This window comes from Garra rufa, chromosome 25, assembly GCF_049309525.1.
Source record: "Garra rufa chromosome 25, GarRuf1.0, whole genome shotgun sequence".
NCBI lineage: Eukaryota > Metazoa > Chordata > Actinopteri > Cypriniformes > Cyprinidae > Garra > Garra rufa.
The window spans coordinates 18,259,462-18,277,070 of record NC_133385.1 but is presented as its reverse complement, the minus strand read 5'-3'; the positions used below and the strand labels follow the sequence as shown (position 1 = coordinate 18,277,070).

At 35.7% G+C, this 17,609-nt stretch overlaps 1 protein-coding gene across 1 annotated transcript in view; it reads right to left on the bottom strand.

Moving 5' to 3' along the window:
• Positions 1-17,609, bottom strand: part of mical2b (microtubule associated monooxygenase, calponin and LIM domain containing 2b) — a gene marked incomplete at its 5' end in the record, with an annotated part of 60,500 nt that overhangs the window by 10,731 nt on the left and 32,160 nt on the right. The window contains 9 exons of the mRNA XM_073831617.1: positions 1-605; positions 796-905; positions 3,036-3,104; positions 3,620-3,696; positions 5,238-5,355; positions 11,370-11,449; positions 12,591-12,955; positions 14,578-14,642; positions 14,756-14,942. The exon at positions 1-605 is cut by the window's left edge and continues 194 nt beyond it. Of these exons, the coding sequence (XP_073687718.1) occupies positions 1-605; positions 796-905; positions 3,036-3,104; positions 3,620-3,696; positions 5,238-5,355; positions 11,370-11,449; positions 12,591-12,955; positions 14,578-14,642; positions 14,756-14,942 (1,676 nt within the window). The remainder of the gene's footprint in view (positions 606-795; positions 906-3,035; positions 3,105-3,619; positions 3,697-5,237; positions 5,356-11,369; positions 11,450-12,590; positions 12,956-14,577; positions 14,643-14,755; positions 14,943-17,609) is intronic.

The following is a 17,609-nucleotide window of genomic DNA, read 5'->3' as shown; positions in this document are numbered from 1 at the left end:
AGCTCACTTCCTGTTCTCACTCTGGACTGACTTTCATCAGTAAACGTGCTGCCGTGTTCCTCTTCCTGGTTGCTCTGAATGCTGCTGCCAAACAAGCCACTGAGGTTGAAGGACCCCTCAGACACCGGCCTGGCTTTCAAAGGTCGGTTTCTCCTGAGGACCACAGGGTTGCTCCCTTTGGAGAAGGACTTCCGGAGACTGCTGGCAAACTGTTGAATGCCATAGAGTGGAGGAGTGGGTTCAGGTTGAGCATGGATTGGTCTTGGTGGAGCTTCTGGTTCTGGAGGATTCGTTGAGGATCTGTCAAGTTGTTCTTCTCCAGAAGTTGAGGGCTTGCTGGGAGCAGCCACATCCCAGTTGAGAAGCTTCTCCTTTTCTGATAGAGACAGCGTGAGCTTCTTCTTGGGGCTGAGGGAGGTTGCTTCTGAGGGATCGGCGGTGACAACAGGCTCTGAAGAGGAAGTGCTGGGTTTTGGGGATTCGGGAAGAAAATGTGGGCGATATAGAGGGAATTTTGGGATGTCCTCAATGGGTGTTGGCTTCTTGTCCTCCATTAGGGGGCAGTCAGACTCTGTAGTCGATGTTGAAGGCTTTGTTGGTGAGAGCTGTGTGAGAAAAGACAAGATCTTTAACAGCTCATGGATAAAGCAATTGAAGAATTGTTAACAGATTGTAAAAAAATGAATGATTTAAACACTATTTTGATCATTTAGACCAAGTAGGATAGCTAGATGTAATAACTGATTGATATACACAGGTGACACAAAACAATAAAGAAAATGTATATCAGTTTACAGATTCGTGGATCTCCTCAAAGTCTGAGTCCCCATCTTCCTCTGTCAGGGCTTCAGTTTTATTGTCTGGTTTTCCACGCTGTAATTTCTTAAGCAGGACGAGGGGCAGAGCTGAGGGAGGAAATGATGCCACAGAACGTTTTAGTAAGTGATCAGAGATCTAATGAAATTATATATACACACACTACCAGTCAAAAGTTTTTGCACCGTAGGATTTTTAATGTTTTTTTTTAAGAAGTCTCTTCTGCTCACCATCCATTTGATTCAAACTACACCAAACGCAGTAATATTGTAAAATATTTTTACTATTGGAAATATATGCATTCTATTTGAATAGATTTTAAAATGTGATTTATTCCAGTGATCAAAGCTTCATTTTTAGAATCATTACTCCAGTCTTCTGTCACATGATCCTTCAGAAATCATTCTAATATGCTGATTTGTTGTTCAAGAAACATTTATTATTATTATTATTATTATTGTTATTAATATTTAAAACAGTTGAGTACATCTTTTTTTAGAATTCCTTGATTAATAGAAAGATCCAAAGATTAGCATTTATCTGAAATAAAAAGCTTTTGTAACATTATACACTACCATTCAAAAGCTTGGAGTTTGGGTAAGAAATTATAGAAATGAATACTTTTATTTGGCAAGGATGCTTTAAATTGATCAAACGTGATTATAAAGACTTTTATTATTATGTAATATTATGTATTATGAAACTCGAAAAAAATCTACTCAGCTGTTTTCAATATAATAATAATAACAGGAGCAAATCAGAATATTAGAATGATTTCTGAAGGATCATGTGACTGAAGTAATGATGCAGGAATAAATTACATTTTAAAATAATGACAAATAGAAAGGAGTTATTTTAAATAGGAAAAATATTTCAAAATTGTACCTTTTTTGCTGTACTTAGGATCAAATAAATGCAGGCTTGGTGAGCAGAAGAGACTTCTTTAAAAAAACATTAAATCGTACTGTTCAAAAATTTATGACAGGTATAAAAAAAACTAAAAACAGAAGAAAAAACACGAATAATATTTACATTAATAATAGTACTAGTAGTAGTAATAATAATAATAATAATAATAATAGTAAATCAGTAACTTTTTTAGTTATAAACAAAATAGTGAAATTCATCACTGGAATTAAGATTCACTCATATACTTGCAAGGAAACTGACATGGTAAACAATGGCTAAACTGTACTTTTTAAAACGCATAGGTTATGAATAACTACATTAGGGAGTTGAAATTAACTGTAGGCAAAAGAATTAACATTTACTGTAAAAACTAAAACGTTTGCCTGTACTAATTGCTTTTGTATGGTCTCAACAATAGCTGTGAAACAGTTCAGCAGCGCCCTCTAGCGAAGAGGGTGTATATGACCAGCATCCAACAGAAGAAATGGTTGAAAAGTACCTTATCTGTTCCGTTTGGGTCGTCTCCGTGAGCTTTTTTGAGGTTCTACACATGCGCATTTAACGAATTTAACGTTTTCGGACGTTTCAGTTCAGATGAGAAACTTTTGGAAAACGCTATTGTGGACGGAGAGCGTTTTAAAATGGACAAAACGCCGTTATACGTTAGTCTGCCTGTGAATTTTGTATATAAACACATATCAGCTATTTCTATTTTTTCCTCATAGTTCAACTTAAGTAAGCCTTCCGGAAATAACGAGAAGAATAACGTTTCGGTAAACGGTAAAACAGTTTGCACTACAAACCAGCGTGTTCATAATTAAGATTACGCATTTAATAAAATGGTAATACACAACAATTTTAATATCTAGCAGCTAAAAATAGAAGCTAGTCACATAAAATTTACAAATGGCCGTTTTTACGGGAAAAATAAGGTGGATAGTACAGTTGTAATAATGAAGTACGTGCTCAGGCGACCAAAAGCTTCTTTAGCCTTTATAAATAGATCACGTGTTATATGACGCTTGATATTAATCCAGTCAGGATTAACAAATGAATTCAGATTGGTTTACGTGTGGCAACTGATATCACAGAAACTACAATTAGCAAGGCTGAATCATACAGCATGTTCAGTCCAGACACACTCATTATTTTGTGCTCTTTATCAACCTTGAGCAAAATGCATAGAAACTCAACTTAGAATTTAAGACTGTGGCTGACACAAGCTCAATGCAGAGGAAAAACACTTTTGTGGTGTGTTTGAAGGTTTCCCTATTGTTGGTTTTATTCATGGGAGACTGAATGATACTTACTGGATCGGATTTTCTTCTTCCAGAGGCTGTTTTTGTTGGTAATTTCACCTTTGGCGGTGGAGCGTTTCACTAATGAAAAGTGTGACATTGATCATTTAAAAGAATTTGATTTCAATATACAGTACATAATGCAAGTTTTCAATGTATATTTATTGTTTCATCTTGGAATTTTTCTTTTCAGCCAATAAAGCCAAGCTAACCAAACAAATCCAGCAGCTTTTGTCTAGCAAGCTCCATGTGTGACCGAACAAAATGTTCAGGCCGCTGCAAAACACATTCACTGGCCAAAAATAATACGCAGTCAATGTGAAAGTCTGGCTTTTCTATTGCCACTCCTTGACCTCATTCAAAAAAACATGAGAATCCAAGCAGAAAATGAACAGAGATGAACATGGTCTTAACAAATCAATCTGTTCAATTATTTAATGCTGCTAAAGTATCATTTTTGGACACTTTAACCATTCTTAAATGTGAATGAAAGAGACGGGCCTTTCAATGTGCGAGTTGAAATGTCCAAATCCATTATAAAAAAAAAAAATTTAAAAAGAGATCCTGTGACATGAGGAAAATAAGATTTAACTGACCTTTCTGCAGTGGAGAATCTGGACACGCAGGTGCAGACTCTGCAGGATCTGGCTTTTTAGATGAATCTTTGACTTCACTACTCCAAAATACGCAAAAGACAGTATTAGACATGATCTCTCATATGGCTTTAATATAACAGTTTCAATCTTAAAGGAATAGTTCACCCAAAAATGAAAATTTGTTCACGTCATTCCAAACTCGTAAGACCTTTGTTCATCTTCGGAACACAAATTAAGATGTATTTGTTTTAAAGAGCAGGTGTGTTTTTTTTTTTTTTTTTTTTTTTTTTTTAAGTGTCCTAATATTGTGTTGGAGTCCCCTACAAAAGGTTTTAATGCATCTAAGGTCAGAAACCATTGTAATTTTCTCAGAATATACATTTATACATAGATAATTTGTCAATGATTTCGATTTCAATAAGCCTACTCCGGTTGGTCAGCCTGTTATGATTGACACAGATGAGTACTTGAGCAAGTTAGCGAGCGCTACTATCTGTGTTGCCAAGTCTGCAGTTGTTTTTGATGTCACAGGTTGAAGTGACCCCGCTTACGTCATCTTTATCCTTTTTGAATGCGAATTTACCAGGTGAACCCCCGACAAAAAGCAAGTATTTTACACCCCGGAACATGATTTTTAACCGGGGACCCCCCTTTTGACTAGCAATTGGGTAGGTTTTATTGTAAAAACCTGGCAACCCTGACATAAAAGAATAATATAGTGCTCCAATATGTTCTTAAAATGACATACAGTTCACTTTCAGAATTTTTTTTTTTACAGATAATGTACTCACCCACTTGTCATCCAAGATGTTCATGTCTTTCTTTCTTCAGTCGTAAGGAAATTGTTTTTTGAGGAAAACATTTCAAGATTTCTCTCCATATAATGGACTTCTATAATGCCCGCGAGTTTGAACTTCCAAAATGCAGTTTAAACGCAGCTTCAAAGTGCTCTAAATGATCCCTTTCCTCAGCTGTGATCGTTTAGAGCCCTTTGAAGCTGCGTTTTGAAAGTTCAAACTCGGGGGCACCATAGAAGTCCATTATATGGAGAGAAATCCTGAAATGTTTTCCTCAAAAAACAATTTCCTTACGACTGAAGAAAGAAAGACATGAACATCTTGGATGTGAACTACTTCTTTAAGCTACACACTACACAAATAGCTGAAACATTCCAAGACTGCCCTTAATACTTTTTTTTCCCTTTTAATTCATTTTTGCCTTAATTGTGATCAAGAATGACAGGAAGCGAAGTGGGAGAGAGATAGGGGGCGGGATCGGGAAAGGTCCTCGAGTCGGGATTTGAACGCAGGACGCCCGTAGCGCAAATTTAACAATGTTCTTACTACCTTTCTGGGCCTTGAACATGTTGCGTTGCTGTCTATGCAGGGTCAGAAAGCTCTCGGATGTTATCAAAAATACCTTAATTTATGTTCTGAAGATGAACAAAGGTCTTACGGTTTGGAACGACATGAGGGCGAGTAATTATTGACAGATTTTTCATTTTTATGTCAACTAACCCTTTAAATGTTAATACAAGTAGGCATTTTATAGCTCTTTGTTCGTGGTGAAAGGTTTCATTGTTAGAAATTTACATTTAAAGTGAATGTTGTGGACCAACCTCATGTTTATAACCTCCGTTGAGCCTGAGAGGGCCTGCACCTCTGCACTCTCAGCCGGAGCGCTGGGGTTCGACAAACCCTTCGGGTCATTCTGAGATGTTGAGTCTGTTTCGGCTCCTACGGGGTCCACGCACACACATATGACAGACTGAATTTATTTTAAAAAAGACCCTGCTTTCATGCTCTCCGTGTTCAGAAATGATTACGTACCTTAATGTCTGTATAATCACCAGCACAATAACAACAACTAATAATAATAATACAAATCATTTGTTTTATTAATTTACTGTATTGTTATACTTTTTTTTTATTCCACATGTCCCTGAAGAGTAAACTTAACTAATTTAACTTGTAAAATGTTTTGGTCTTTAGTTGATCAGTTTAATTAAATGGTTTGTAAAAGCTGAATTCCTGTTTAAATGACAGTGTAAGGTCATTGAAAACCTTCATTATATGACGCTATGTCTGAACACATGGCTAAATATGAACTAATTTCTTATGTCTTTATTCATGTTAAACAGACATTATAACCTTGAGACATTTTCCATATGAATGTCTGTTTTTCAATAGTCTCTGTCCCTCACTACTTAGCTCTCTTTCCTGCTAGCGCACTCCATGACAGTTATTCATTTATGTATATAGTGAATACTGCACTCAATACTGCTTTTTTGTGTGCAAAATGAGTTAAAGACATAGCAGGAGGTCTTCAAATATGTTTCTAAAAGAGCCTTTTCATTCAATTTGACCCTGTATATCTTACACAAAAAAAAAAACAAAGTATTTGCAAAGGTTTAATATTTTTATATGAATTAGCGAAATTAATTATTTGAAGGAAACATGAATACGAATTAATTCAATTTAACCCTCGTGTTCTGTTTGGGGTGTGAAAGACACCAAGGCCTTGATAAATATATTATTCTAACTATTATCCATCCATCCATCCATCTATCTATCTATAGCATCTATTATCATTTTATCATCGATCTATTCATCTATACATCCATCCATCTATCTATCTACCAATCCATCTACAGTATCTATTATCCATCTATCATTCATCCATCCATCCATCCATGTATCTTTCATCTATCTGACTATCATCCATTTATCCATCCATCCATCTATGCATCTTTCATCTATCTGACTATCATCCATCTATCCATCGAATTATTCACATATTCATCTAACTATTATGCATCTATCCATCTATCATCCATCTATCCATCCGTCATTAATCTATCTACTACACATCTATCCATCCATCCATCGTTCTCTCTTTCTATCTACCCATCCATCATTCATCTATCTATTATCGATCCATCCATCGTTCTCTCTATCCATCCATCCGTCCATCATCCATCCATTCATCTCTATCTATCCATCATCCGTCCGTCTATCTATTCATCTATCCATTCATCTGTCCTTCTATCTATCTGTTCATCCATCTGTCCATCATTGATCTATCCATTAATCTATCATCCATCTATCTGTCCATCTATCATCGATCTATCCATTCATCCCACTATCCATCTTATCCATCCATCCATCCATCTATCCAATCCATCCATTCATCTGTCCTTCTATCATCCAATTATCCATCCATCTATTATCCATCTATCCGTTTATCCATCTGTCTATCATTGATTTATCATCCATCAGTCCATCTATCCATCAATCTATCCATTCATCTGTCCTTCTATCATCCAATTATCCATCCATCTATTATCCATCTATATCCGTTTATCCATCCGTCCATCATTGATTTATCATCCGTCAGTTCATCTATCCATCCATCTATCCATTCATCCGTCCTTCTATCATCTATTTATCTGTCCATCATTGATCTATCCATCATATATTCATTCATCTGTCCATCATCTATCATCCATCTATCCTTCCATCCATCATCATCCGTCTATCCATCCATCCATCTGTCCTTTTATCATTCATCTATCCATCCATCTATTCGTCCATCATTCATCTATCCATCCATCCATCCATCATACATCTATCCATCAATCTATCCATCCATCCATCTATCATCATCTATCTATCCATCAATCTATCCATTCATCCGTCCTTCTATCATTCATCTATCCATCCATCTATTCGTCCATCATTATCCATCCATATATCCATTCATCCATCCATCCATCCGTTCATCCATTCATCCATCCATCTTTCCATTCATCTGTCCGTCTATCTATCCAATGCATTCATCTGTCCTTCTATCATCCATCTATCCATCCATCTATCCGTTTATCCATCCGATCACTCATCGATCATCCATCTATCCATTCATCTGTCCTTATATCATCTATTTATCTGTCCATCCATCTATCATCCATCCATCCATCATCCATCTATCTATCCATCCCTCTATTTATCTATCCATCAATCTATGCATTCATCCGTCCTTCTATAATTCATCTATCCATCCATCTATTCGTCCATCATTGATCTATCCATCCATCCATATATCCATCCATCCATCTATCTGTTTATCCATCCGATCACTCATCGATCATCCATCTATCCATTCATCCGTCCTTCTATCATCTATTTATCTGTCCATCATTGATCTATCCATCATATATTCATCTGTCCATCATCTATCATCCATCTATCCTTCCATCCATCCATCCATCATCCGTCTATCCATCCATCCATCCGTCCTTTTATCATTCATCTATCCATGCATCTATCCATCCATCCATCATACATCTATCCATCAATCTATCCATCTATCATCCATCTATCTATCCATCAATCTATCCATCCATCCATCCATCCATCCATCCGTCCGTCTATCTGTCCAATCTATTCATTTGTCCTTCTATCATCCATCTATCCATTCATCCGTCCTTCTATCATCTATTTATCTGTCCATCATTGATCTATCCATCATCTATCCATTCATCTGTCCATCCATCTATCATCCATTTATCCTTCCATCCATCAATCTATCCATCCATCCGTGTATTTATCTATCAATCTATCCATCCATCTGTCTATTTATCTATCATTAATCTATCCATCCATCTATCATCAATCTATCCATTCATCTGTCCTATCTATAATCCATCTATCCGTCCATCCATCCATCATCGATCTATCATCCGTCCGTCCGTCCGTCTATCTATCCAATCCATTCATTCATTCATCTGTCCTTCTATCATCCATTTATCCGTCCATCTATTATCTATCCGTCCATCTTTGATCTATCATCCATCTATCCGTCCATCTATCCAGTCAATTCATTCATCTGTCCTTCTATCTATCATCCATCCATCTATCCTTCTATCATCCATCCATCTATCCATCATCTGTCTATCCATTTATTCGTCCTTCTATCATTCATCTATCCGTCCATCATTGATCTATCCATCCATCCATCATCAATCATTCCATCCATCATTCATCCATCCATCCATCCATCTGTCAGTCCATCATCCATCCAGCCATACATCCATCCATCTATCCGTCCATCTATCATCAGTCTATTCATTCATCTGTCCTTCTATCTATCATCCATTTATCCTTCCATCCGTCAATCCATCCATCCGTCTATTTATCTATCATCAATCTATCCATCCATCTATTTATCTAAAATCAATCTATCCATCTATCATCAATCTATCCATTCATCTGTCCTATCTATAATCCATCTATCCGTCCATCCATCCATCATCGATCTATCATCCAATCCATCCTTCTATCATCATCTGTCCTATCTATCATCCATCTATCTGTCCATCTATCCATCAGTCTATTCATTCATCTGTCCTTCTATCTATATCCATCCATCCATCCATCCATCCTTCTATTATCCATCCATCATCAATCATTCCATCCATCATCCATCCAGCCATAGATCCATCCATCTATCCATCAGTCTATTCATTCATCTGTCCTTCTATCATCTATCTATCCTTCTTTCATCCATCCATCCATCATCTGTCTATCCATTCATCCGTCCTTCTATCATCCATCTATCCATCCATCATTGATCTATCCATCTATCCATTCTTCCATCTATCCATTCATCCATCTATCCATCCATGCATCCTTCTATTATCCATCCATCATCCATCCATCCATCATTCATCCAGCCATCCATCCGTCAGTCAGTCCATCTATCATCCATCCAGCCACCCATCCATCCATCCATCAATCATTCCATCCATCATTTATCCATCCATCCATCCATCATCCATACAGCCATACATCCATCTATCCATCAGTCTATTCATTCATCTGTCCTTCTATCTATCATCCATCCATCTATCCATCATCTGTCTATCCATTCATCCATCCTTCTATCATCCATCTATCCGTCCATCATTGATCTATCCATCCATCTATCCATTCATCCATCTATCCATCCGGCAGTCCATCTATCATACGTCCAGCCATCCATCCATCCATCCATCCGTCAGTCCATCTATCATCCATCCATCCATCCGTCAGTCCATCTATCATCCATCCATCCATCCATCCATCCATCCGGCAGTCCATCTATCATGCATCCAGCCATCCATCTATCCATCATCTGTCTATCCATTCATCCGTCCTTCTATCATCCATCTATCCATCCATCATTGATCTATCCATCCATCTATCCATCCTTCCATCTATCCATTCATCCATCTATCCATCCATGCATCATTCTATTATCCATCCATCATCAATCATTCCATCCATCCATCAGTCCATCTATCATCCATCCAGCCATACATCCATCCATCCGGCAGTCCATCTATCATACGTCCAGCCATCCATCCATCCATCCATCCATCCATCCGTCCGTCAGTCCATCTATCATCCATCCATCTATCTATCCATCCGTCAGTCCATCTATCATCCATCCATCCATCCGGCAGTCCATCTATCATCCATCCAGCCATACATCCATCCATCCGGCAGTCCATCTATCATGCGTGCGTCCAGCCAGCCATCCATCCATCCATCCATCCATCCGTCCGTCAGTCCATCTATCATCCATCCATCTATCCATCTGTCAGTCCATCTATCATCCATCCATCCGGCAGTCCATCTATCATCCATCCAGCCATACATCCATCCATCAGTCCATCTATCGGTCCATCCATCCAACAGAACAGGGTGGTTAAAAGTTTGTGTAGACCCTCTGTTTAATGATTATTCTGTATCATTTGAGCTCAAATTAGGAGGCAAGCAGATAAAAGGACAGGACAGAAAAGACCCAAAAGAACCAAGTTAAGTTGAACTATACAAGAATTCAGACAATTTCAAATGGGTCTGATGTATGCACTAAAAATTTTAAAAATGATTTGTTGCAGTTCCAATGTTTTTAAAACGTGGGATGTGAAGTTAAAGTGTGAAAAGTGAAAAACAAAAAAGGTGGAAGGTTATGTCTGTGAATCGTGAGTGTGATATAAAGTATCCCGCATAGGGTTATGTTTTAGGCCTATATTAAATTGTGATAGTTGTGTTACATTTCATATTATTAGCTTGGCAGTAAATATTTGTGTAGAATGTTTCATCATTGCACTGATGAACACATACATCTTTGCTGGGGGGTTACACAGAAAGCTCGGCAGACAAAAAGGCAGAAACAAACTTTTCAAGGTAAAAATGAATTTATTTTATGCGTACAGACTTTAAATATATTATAAATTAAGGGAAACAGTCTTTCATTGTGAAATGAAACAAAGAACTTGTACAAAGAAATAGCTAAGATTTAAAAAAAAAAAAAAAAATCCTTAAAGGACTTGTGCAAAAACTAAGTCTTCTTATATGACGACCTCAGTTTGTTTTTAGGAAAAGGAACAAGAGAGTGCTCTTATATGGGATTGGGATAGTAAAGCAGCCTCTGCAACAGAGAGGACAAACACGGAGAGAAACAAGAAGTGAAGTTACTTTACGGGACGCAGTGTACTAGAAAAACGGGTGCATGCTGGGATACTCAAGCATACAAGTGCACTGTTAGTACGTTAGCTTCGGAATTAAATGATATTTCAGTGAAGGACAGAGTTGTGTGTGATGTCTATTAAGAAATGTTCATACATTAGACCCATGCTGCATTCAAAAAAGTGGGGTTAATACTATAATTAAGGGATGCGCAGTGCAAAGCGTAACAACCTGATCACCTGACCCATGCAGGCCAATCGCGTTCCTGCTCTCACGGTTCAGCCAATCAGGGGTTGAAGCATTGGAAACTTGAAACAGACTATGTATGATGTAGAAAAAGAATGGGAAAGATGAAATATGAAGAGAAAGGAGGCAATTGAGAGAGAAATAGCACTAAAATCAAAGGTGAATTTTGCAGAAGTATAATTATGCATGTAGAATACACTTGCGAGAAAGACAAAAAAAAACATTTTTAAAGCTATACACCACACATTTAGTGGAATGTCTGAACACTGATTGATTAAACACTGGAGGTACCCTATTCACAGCGATGCCAAAAGACATTTCCGCCACGTTTACATTAGAAAACGATGCATTTCAACCAATCAAGACTATAAACATCACAAAGACAAAAAAAATTTGGTTATACGTTACATCCAGATTGTCCAAAAGGCTGTAAACTACAAAAACAGTGAGCATTTCAACAAAAGATAAAGCCTATCATATTTTCTCATTAGCAAAGTCGTCAAAATGAATTTTAACACTGTTTGGCATTTCCATTGCACATAAGGGAGCTAAGTTGCGTTAACCGGCAATTTCAGGCAGTTAGGATGAAGCGGCACAGCCCTCCTCAGTAAAGTGCTCTTAGTTTATCAACTTTGGTTCTTAATTTTCATTTAAAGGAGTATTTATGAACACTGAATGTTTCTTAAACCCTGTAGGGCCGTAGTTGTGTCTTAAAGGGACAGTTCAATCAAAATGACAATTCTGTCATTATTTACTCACCCTCATGTCGCTCCAAAACTTGTATGACTTACTTTCCTCTGCAGAACACAAAATGACTTCAATAAAGCACTTTAATGAATATTGATGTAAATCCAATGAAAGTCAATGGGATCTAAATTTTTGGACCCCACTGACTTTCACTGCATGTGCTAAAACATTTTTATTTTTCAAAATATCTTCTTTTGTGTTTCACAAAAAGTCAGTCATACAGACTTGGAATAATATGAGGGTGAGTAAAAGATATAACACTTGTCATTTTGAGTGAACTGTCCCTTTAAGACGACTAAAATTCAGCTTCTCATTCAAATCTTGTAACACTGTCAAAGGTACCGAGAAATAACTATAATACTATAAGCATTAAACTAAGCATTTCAGTGTAAGGGACTGACCCGGTCTACAGAGTTTAAGAAGCCCCGTCCCTCGTCAGTCCAGCAGTACCGAGGACCTTTTAGGGCAGTTGGAGTCCCCGGTACGGCTCGACTGAGTCCATCATGCTCATTTGGGAGGGAGTGATGGCCTCTTGGCTCATCTGGCCCGTGATCTCATGCAGCACGTATATGAAAGGCACACCCAGACTCAGTAGCTCATAAAGGAATACATAGTCCTCCTGACGCTCTCTGATGTGTAGCCTTACGGCCCGGGCCGCCTTATACATCCAGCGGGCAAGCTGGCGGGGCGTACCGAACAGCGTGCGGCCCACGTGCAGTGGCCAGTGCAGACTTTTCCTAATAAGGGAAGTACCTGAGGACGGGCCGCGGAGGCCATCGTTGACAGTGTAATCTGAAGTGGCGCTGGACGAGGGTCTGCCAACTCCGTTGATCTGCGTGATGTAATGATGATGATGATGATGATATAGATGATATAAATAAACAGAAAAGGATGGTAACATTTACAGTTGACTAAGATTTACTTCTTGTATATATCAAATGTGAATAAGATACTACAATTAGATTGACCAAACATTGACATACTGTATATATTACTGATATAATAATAATAATAATATTAACAAAAAAGAATTATATTACTAATAACACCTATAACTAATAATAATAATAATAATAATATTACTAATAACTAATTATAATTATTATTATTGTTATTACTATTATTATGGGTATTAGTAGTAATAATAATAATAATAATAATAAATGACTAAATAATAAAAAAATATTCTGGAACATTAACAAAATCTACATTATCTTGATTATTAATAATAACTAATTAAAAACAACACCTATAACTAATAATAATATTAATAATAAAAAAAGCTTTTATAATTAAGCTTACATTAATAATGATTATTATTATTATTATTGTTAATACTATTATTAGTTACAGGTATTAATACTAATAATATAATAGTATATTAATAATACATGACTGAAAATTATTCTGAAGTTATTATTACCATCATCTACATTATCTTGACTATTAATTATAAAAATTAAAAACACAACAACACCTATAACTAATAATTACGTATCTAATAATTAAATACTATTATAAAGAAAAAAATTCTAATTAGGTTTAGAATAATAATAATTATTATTATTGTTGTTGTTATTACTAGTATTAATTATAGTACTTTAATAATAGTACTGCTACAACTACTACTAATAATACTGCATAACTGAATTATAAAAATTATTCTGAAAAGTTATCATTAACAAAATTTAAATTATCTTGATTATTAATAACTATAATAATTAAAAACAACAACAACTATAACTATAACTAATAATATTACTAATGACTATATATTATAAATGTAAAATAGCTTTTATAATCAAGTTTATAACAACAATTATTATTATTATTATTATTATTGTTGTTGTTATTACTATTATTAATTATGGGTATTAATAAAAAAATAATAATAAATAACTGAATAATTAAAAATATTCTGAAATAAAATTGATTCTGAACAAAATCTACATCATTATTATTATTAATAACAACTGTAAAAACGATTAAATTATAAACAACAACACATTTCTGAATAAAAAAGTTATTACTAACAAAACCTACATTATATAAAAGTAATTATATTCCTAATATATTATTTATAATAGTATATAATTATTCGTTATTTAACTAATATATTATAAATAATAAAAATAGCTATTGTAAGTTATAATAACAATAATAATAATTATTATTATTATTAATAATAACAACAATAATGTTCTCACTTAAAATCAACAGTTTTGTATACATCTATATGCCTTATTAAATTACAAATAAATTCAAAATTAAATTGTGCATCACATGTAATTAAAAATATTATAAAAATGATTTACTATTATTGATTACTAATATGAACTATTATTGCTCTATCACAGCATTCTGCAGTCAAGTATTTTTGTATAACTTCTTAAATGTAGATCTGTCTGATTTATTGCTTGACTACATCCGTTTAATAAAATGTATTAACATTACCTCTCCTCTTCGATGCCTACTGGTGACTTTGCGCTGAGAAAAGTGCATCTTGCAGTAAAAAGTGCCTGCAATGATAAATGACATAAAACAATTTTCTCCATTCAATACTACATACAACATGTAGCAGCAGTCCAATGAATAAAATCGGCATTATAAATGCAATCTCACGCTAACAAACCTTGGTTGGAGTCGAAAGCATGACCACCCAGACGCAACGTGCAACCACAGATGCTACAGCGGAAACACTCTCTGTGAAAGAAGTATCCCTCTGCACTGAGCCGCTCCATTATGTATACGCGCTTCTTACAGAAGTGACAGGTGTCGCTGCCGCCCAGACCCGGAGGAAACTCCTTCCGCATACTGGTCTGAAACACAATTATACATTCAATTCAATTGTGGAAAAAGGGATACAATGAAATTTTGCTGTTCTAATACGCTGCAATGAAATCAGACACACAGGTTATGGATAAATAAATAAATCATTAAAAAAATAAATAAGCATTCAAATAAATAAAGAATTAAAATAAAAACATAATAAATAATAATAATACACTAAATTGTTTCAAAATTAAACTAAAATAATTAAATATATATTTTGAGGGTTATATGGCATGCTAAAATATATATTTGCCATATTACTAGCATATTAATCAGCTGTTTTAATGAGAAAATTGAGGTAAAACCTGCTAGGAACTACAGTAAAATATCAAGTTTAAAGGGATAGTTCACCCAAAAATGAAAATTTGATGTTTATCTGCTTACCCCCAGGGCATCCAAGATGTAGGTGACTGTTTCTTCAGAAGAACACAAACGAAGATTTAACTCTGTGCAGTCTGCCAGCCAAATAATGGCAGTGGATGGGCACCAGACCTTTAAAAGCAAACAAAAACATGCACAGACAAATCCAAATTACACCCTGCGACTCGTGACAATACATTGATGTCCTAAGACACGAAACGATCGTTTTTTGCGAGAAACTGAAGAGTATTTATATCATTTTTTACCTTTGATACACAGCCACGTCCACCTGTCCTGAGCACGAGCTTTTCATCCAGCTCGTTACATGTGAGCGTGCTCTGGCATAGTATACGCAAACACCGTAAGGGGAAATCGGTGAAAAGTCCCGGATGAGTTTCCGCAAGCAAACGTAATCTTTTATCTTTAAATCGGTTTGAACAATCAGGATAAGCGCAAGTAATTACCATTTTGAATAGCCGCTATACCCACAATCTCTGTGCTCTGTGTAAACAATGAGTGTTGTATTCATGCGACAGATCGCTTCCGGTGTTTGCGTATACTATGCCAGAGCGCATACACATGCAACGAGCGGATGCTAAACTCGTGCTCATGACAGATGGACGTGGCTGTGTATCAAAGGTAAAAAATGATATAAATACTGTTCAGTTTCTTGCAAAAACCAATCGTTTTGTGTCTTAGGACATCAATGTATCGTCACGAGCCGCAGGGTGTAATTTGGATTTGTCTGTGCATGTTTGTGTTTACTTTTAAAGGTCTGGTGCCCATCCACTGCCATTCTTTGGCTGGCAGACTGCACCGGTTTTCGTTAAAAATCTTCGTTTGTGTTCTGCTGAGGAAATTATTTTTAGGAATCAAATTTTCATTTTTGGGTGAACTATCCCTGTAAGTTAGCAGGTCAGTTTCACACAAGAAGAACAGGGCACAATATTTAGTTCATCGGTCAATCAATCAATAAACCAATGAATCAATGCTTAAAGGAGAAGTTCTCTTTCAGAGAAAAAAGGGTCTTATCTAGCGAAACGATTGGTTATTTTCTAAAAAAAAAAAATTACAAAATTAATATACTTTTTAACCTCAAATGCTAATCTTGTCTAGCTCTGTGTCAACTCAGGGTATGTTAAAAAAAAACTCCCATCTCATTTTCTCTTCCAACTTCAAAATCAGACGAGCACTTGTCAATTTATTAATAAATTGTCAATTTTTAAAAAAAAAATTAACCAATCGTTTCGCTAGATAAGACCCCTTTTCCTCGGCTGGGATTGTTTAGAGCACTTTGAAGCTGCATTTAAACTGCATTTTGTAAGTTCAAACTCATGGGCACCATAGAGGTCCACTATATGGAGAGAAATCCTGAATTATTTTCCTCACAAAACAATTTCTTTACAACTGAAGAAAGAAAGACATGAACATCTTATAGGGATGCACCGAAATGAAAATTCTTGGCCGAAACCGAAAACCGAAAAAGAGGAAACCAAGGCTGAAACAGCGAAAGAATTATGCCAATTATTAGTACCATTGCATTTATGGCTATGACTGTGTACTAATCTTACTAAAATCAAGGCATTGCAATTGCATAAATTAATATTAAAGTTTCAAAGAATAAATCAATTATATTAATTTAAACAATTATCATCAAGTATTATATTACTTAAATAACATATACATATATTTTACTGCCTTTGTTTAAATTGTTTAATTGTTTAAATTTTTATAACACATTATCTTGTGGATCCATCAGTTCACATTTACAACTCTACGTGCTTCTCTTCCAGCAGGAGGCGCTGTCAGAATAATATTACACAAAGCAGTGCAGCAAATGACTTTGAAACGTGCAGCGCTCATATTTATTCAATGGATAGCCTTTTGAAGTTTCATCGCAATTCTTGTCTTTCCGTCCCCACATTTAAGACCACCTGAAATTATAATTAAGACTTTCTTAACCCTAATAACACTGCAGTCATCAATACAAATTAAGAGCTTTATTTCAAGAACCGACTTTCAAAAACAAACCTTACACAAAATACGTTTCTTTTTATTGTTTTCCCACCATGTTCGGGGCACAAGAAAATATTAGGGGACTAAATTAATATCAGCATATAAAGTATAATCGCCTCTTATTGTCTCTGAGAGAATGCACGTCAGATGCTGAAAGCACTGTCAGTTTTTACTTTCGCTTTAACATATTGCGCAGTTTTCACGTTGCTTGTGTGATATCCATTGGCTCACCTCCATGGTTTAAAACATAAATATTTATAAAAATACAGTATATAGAA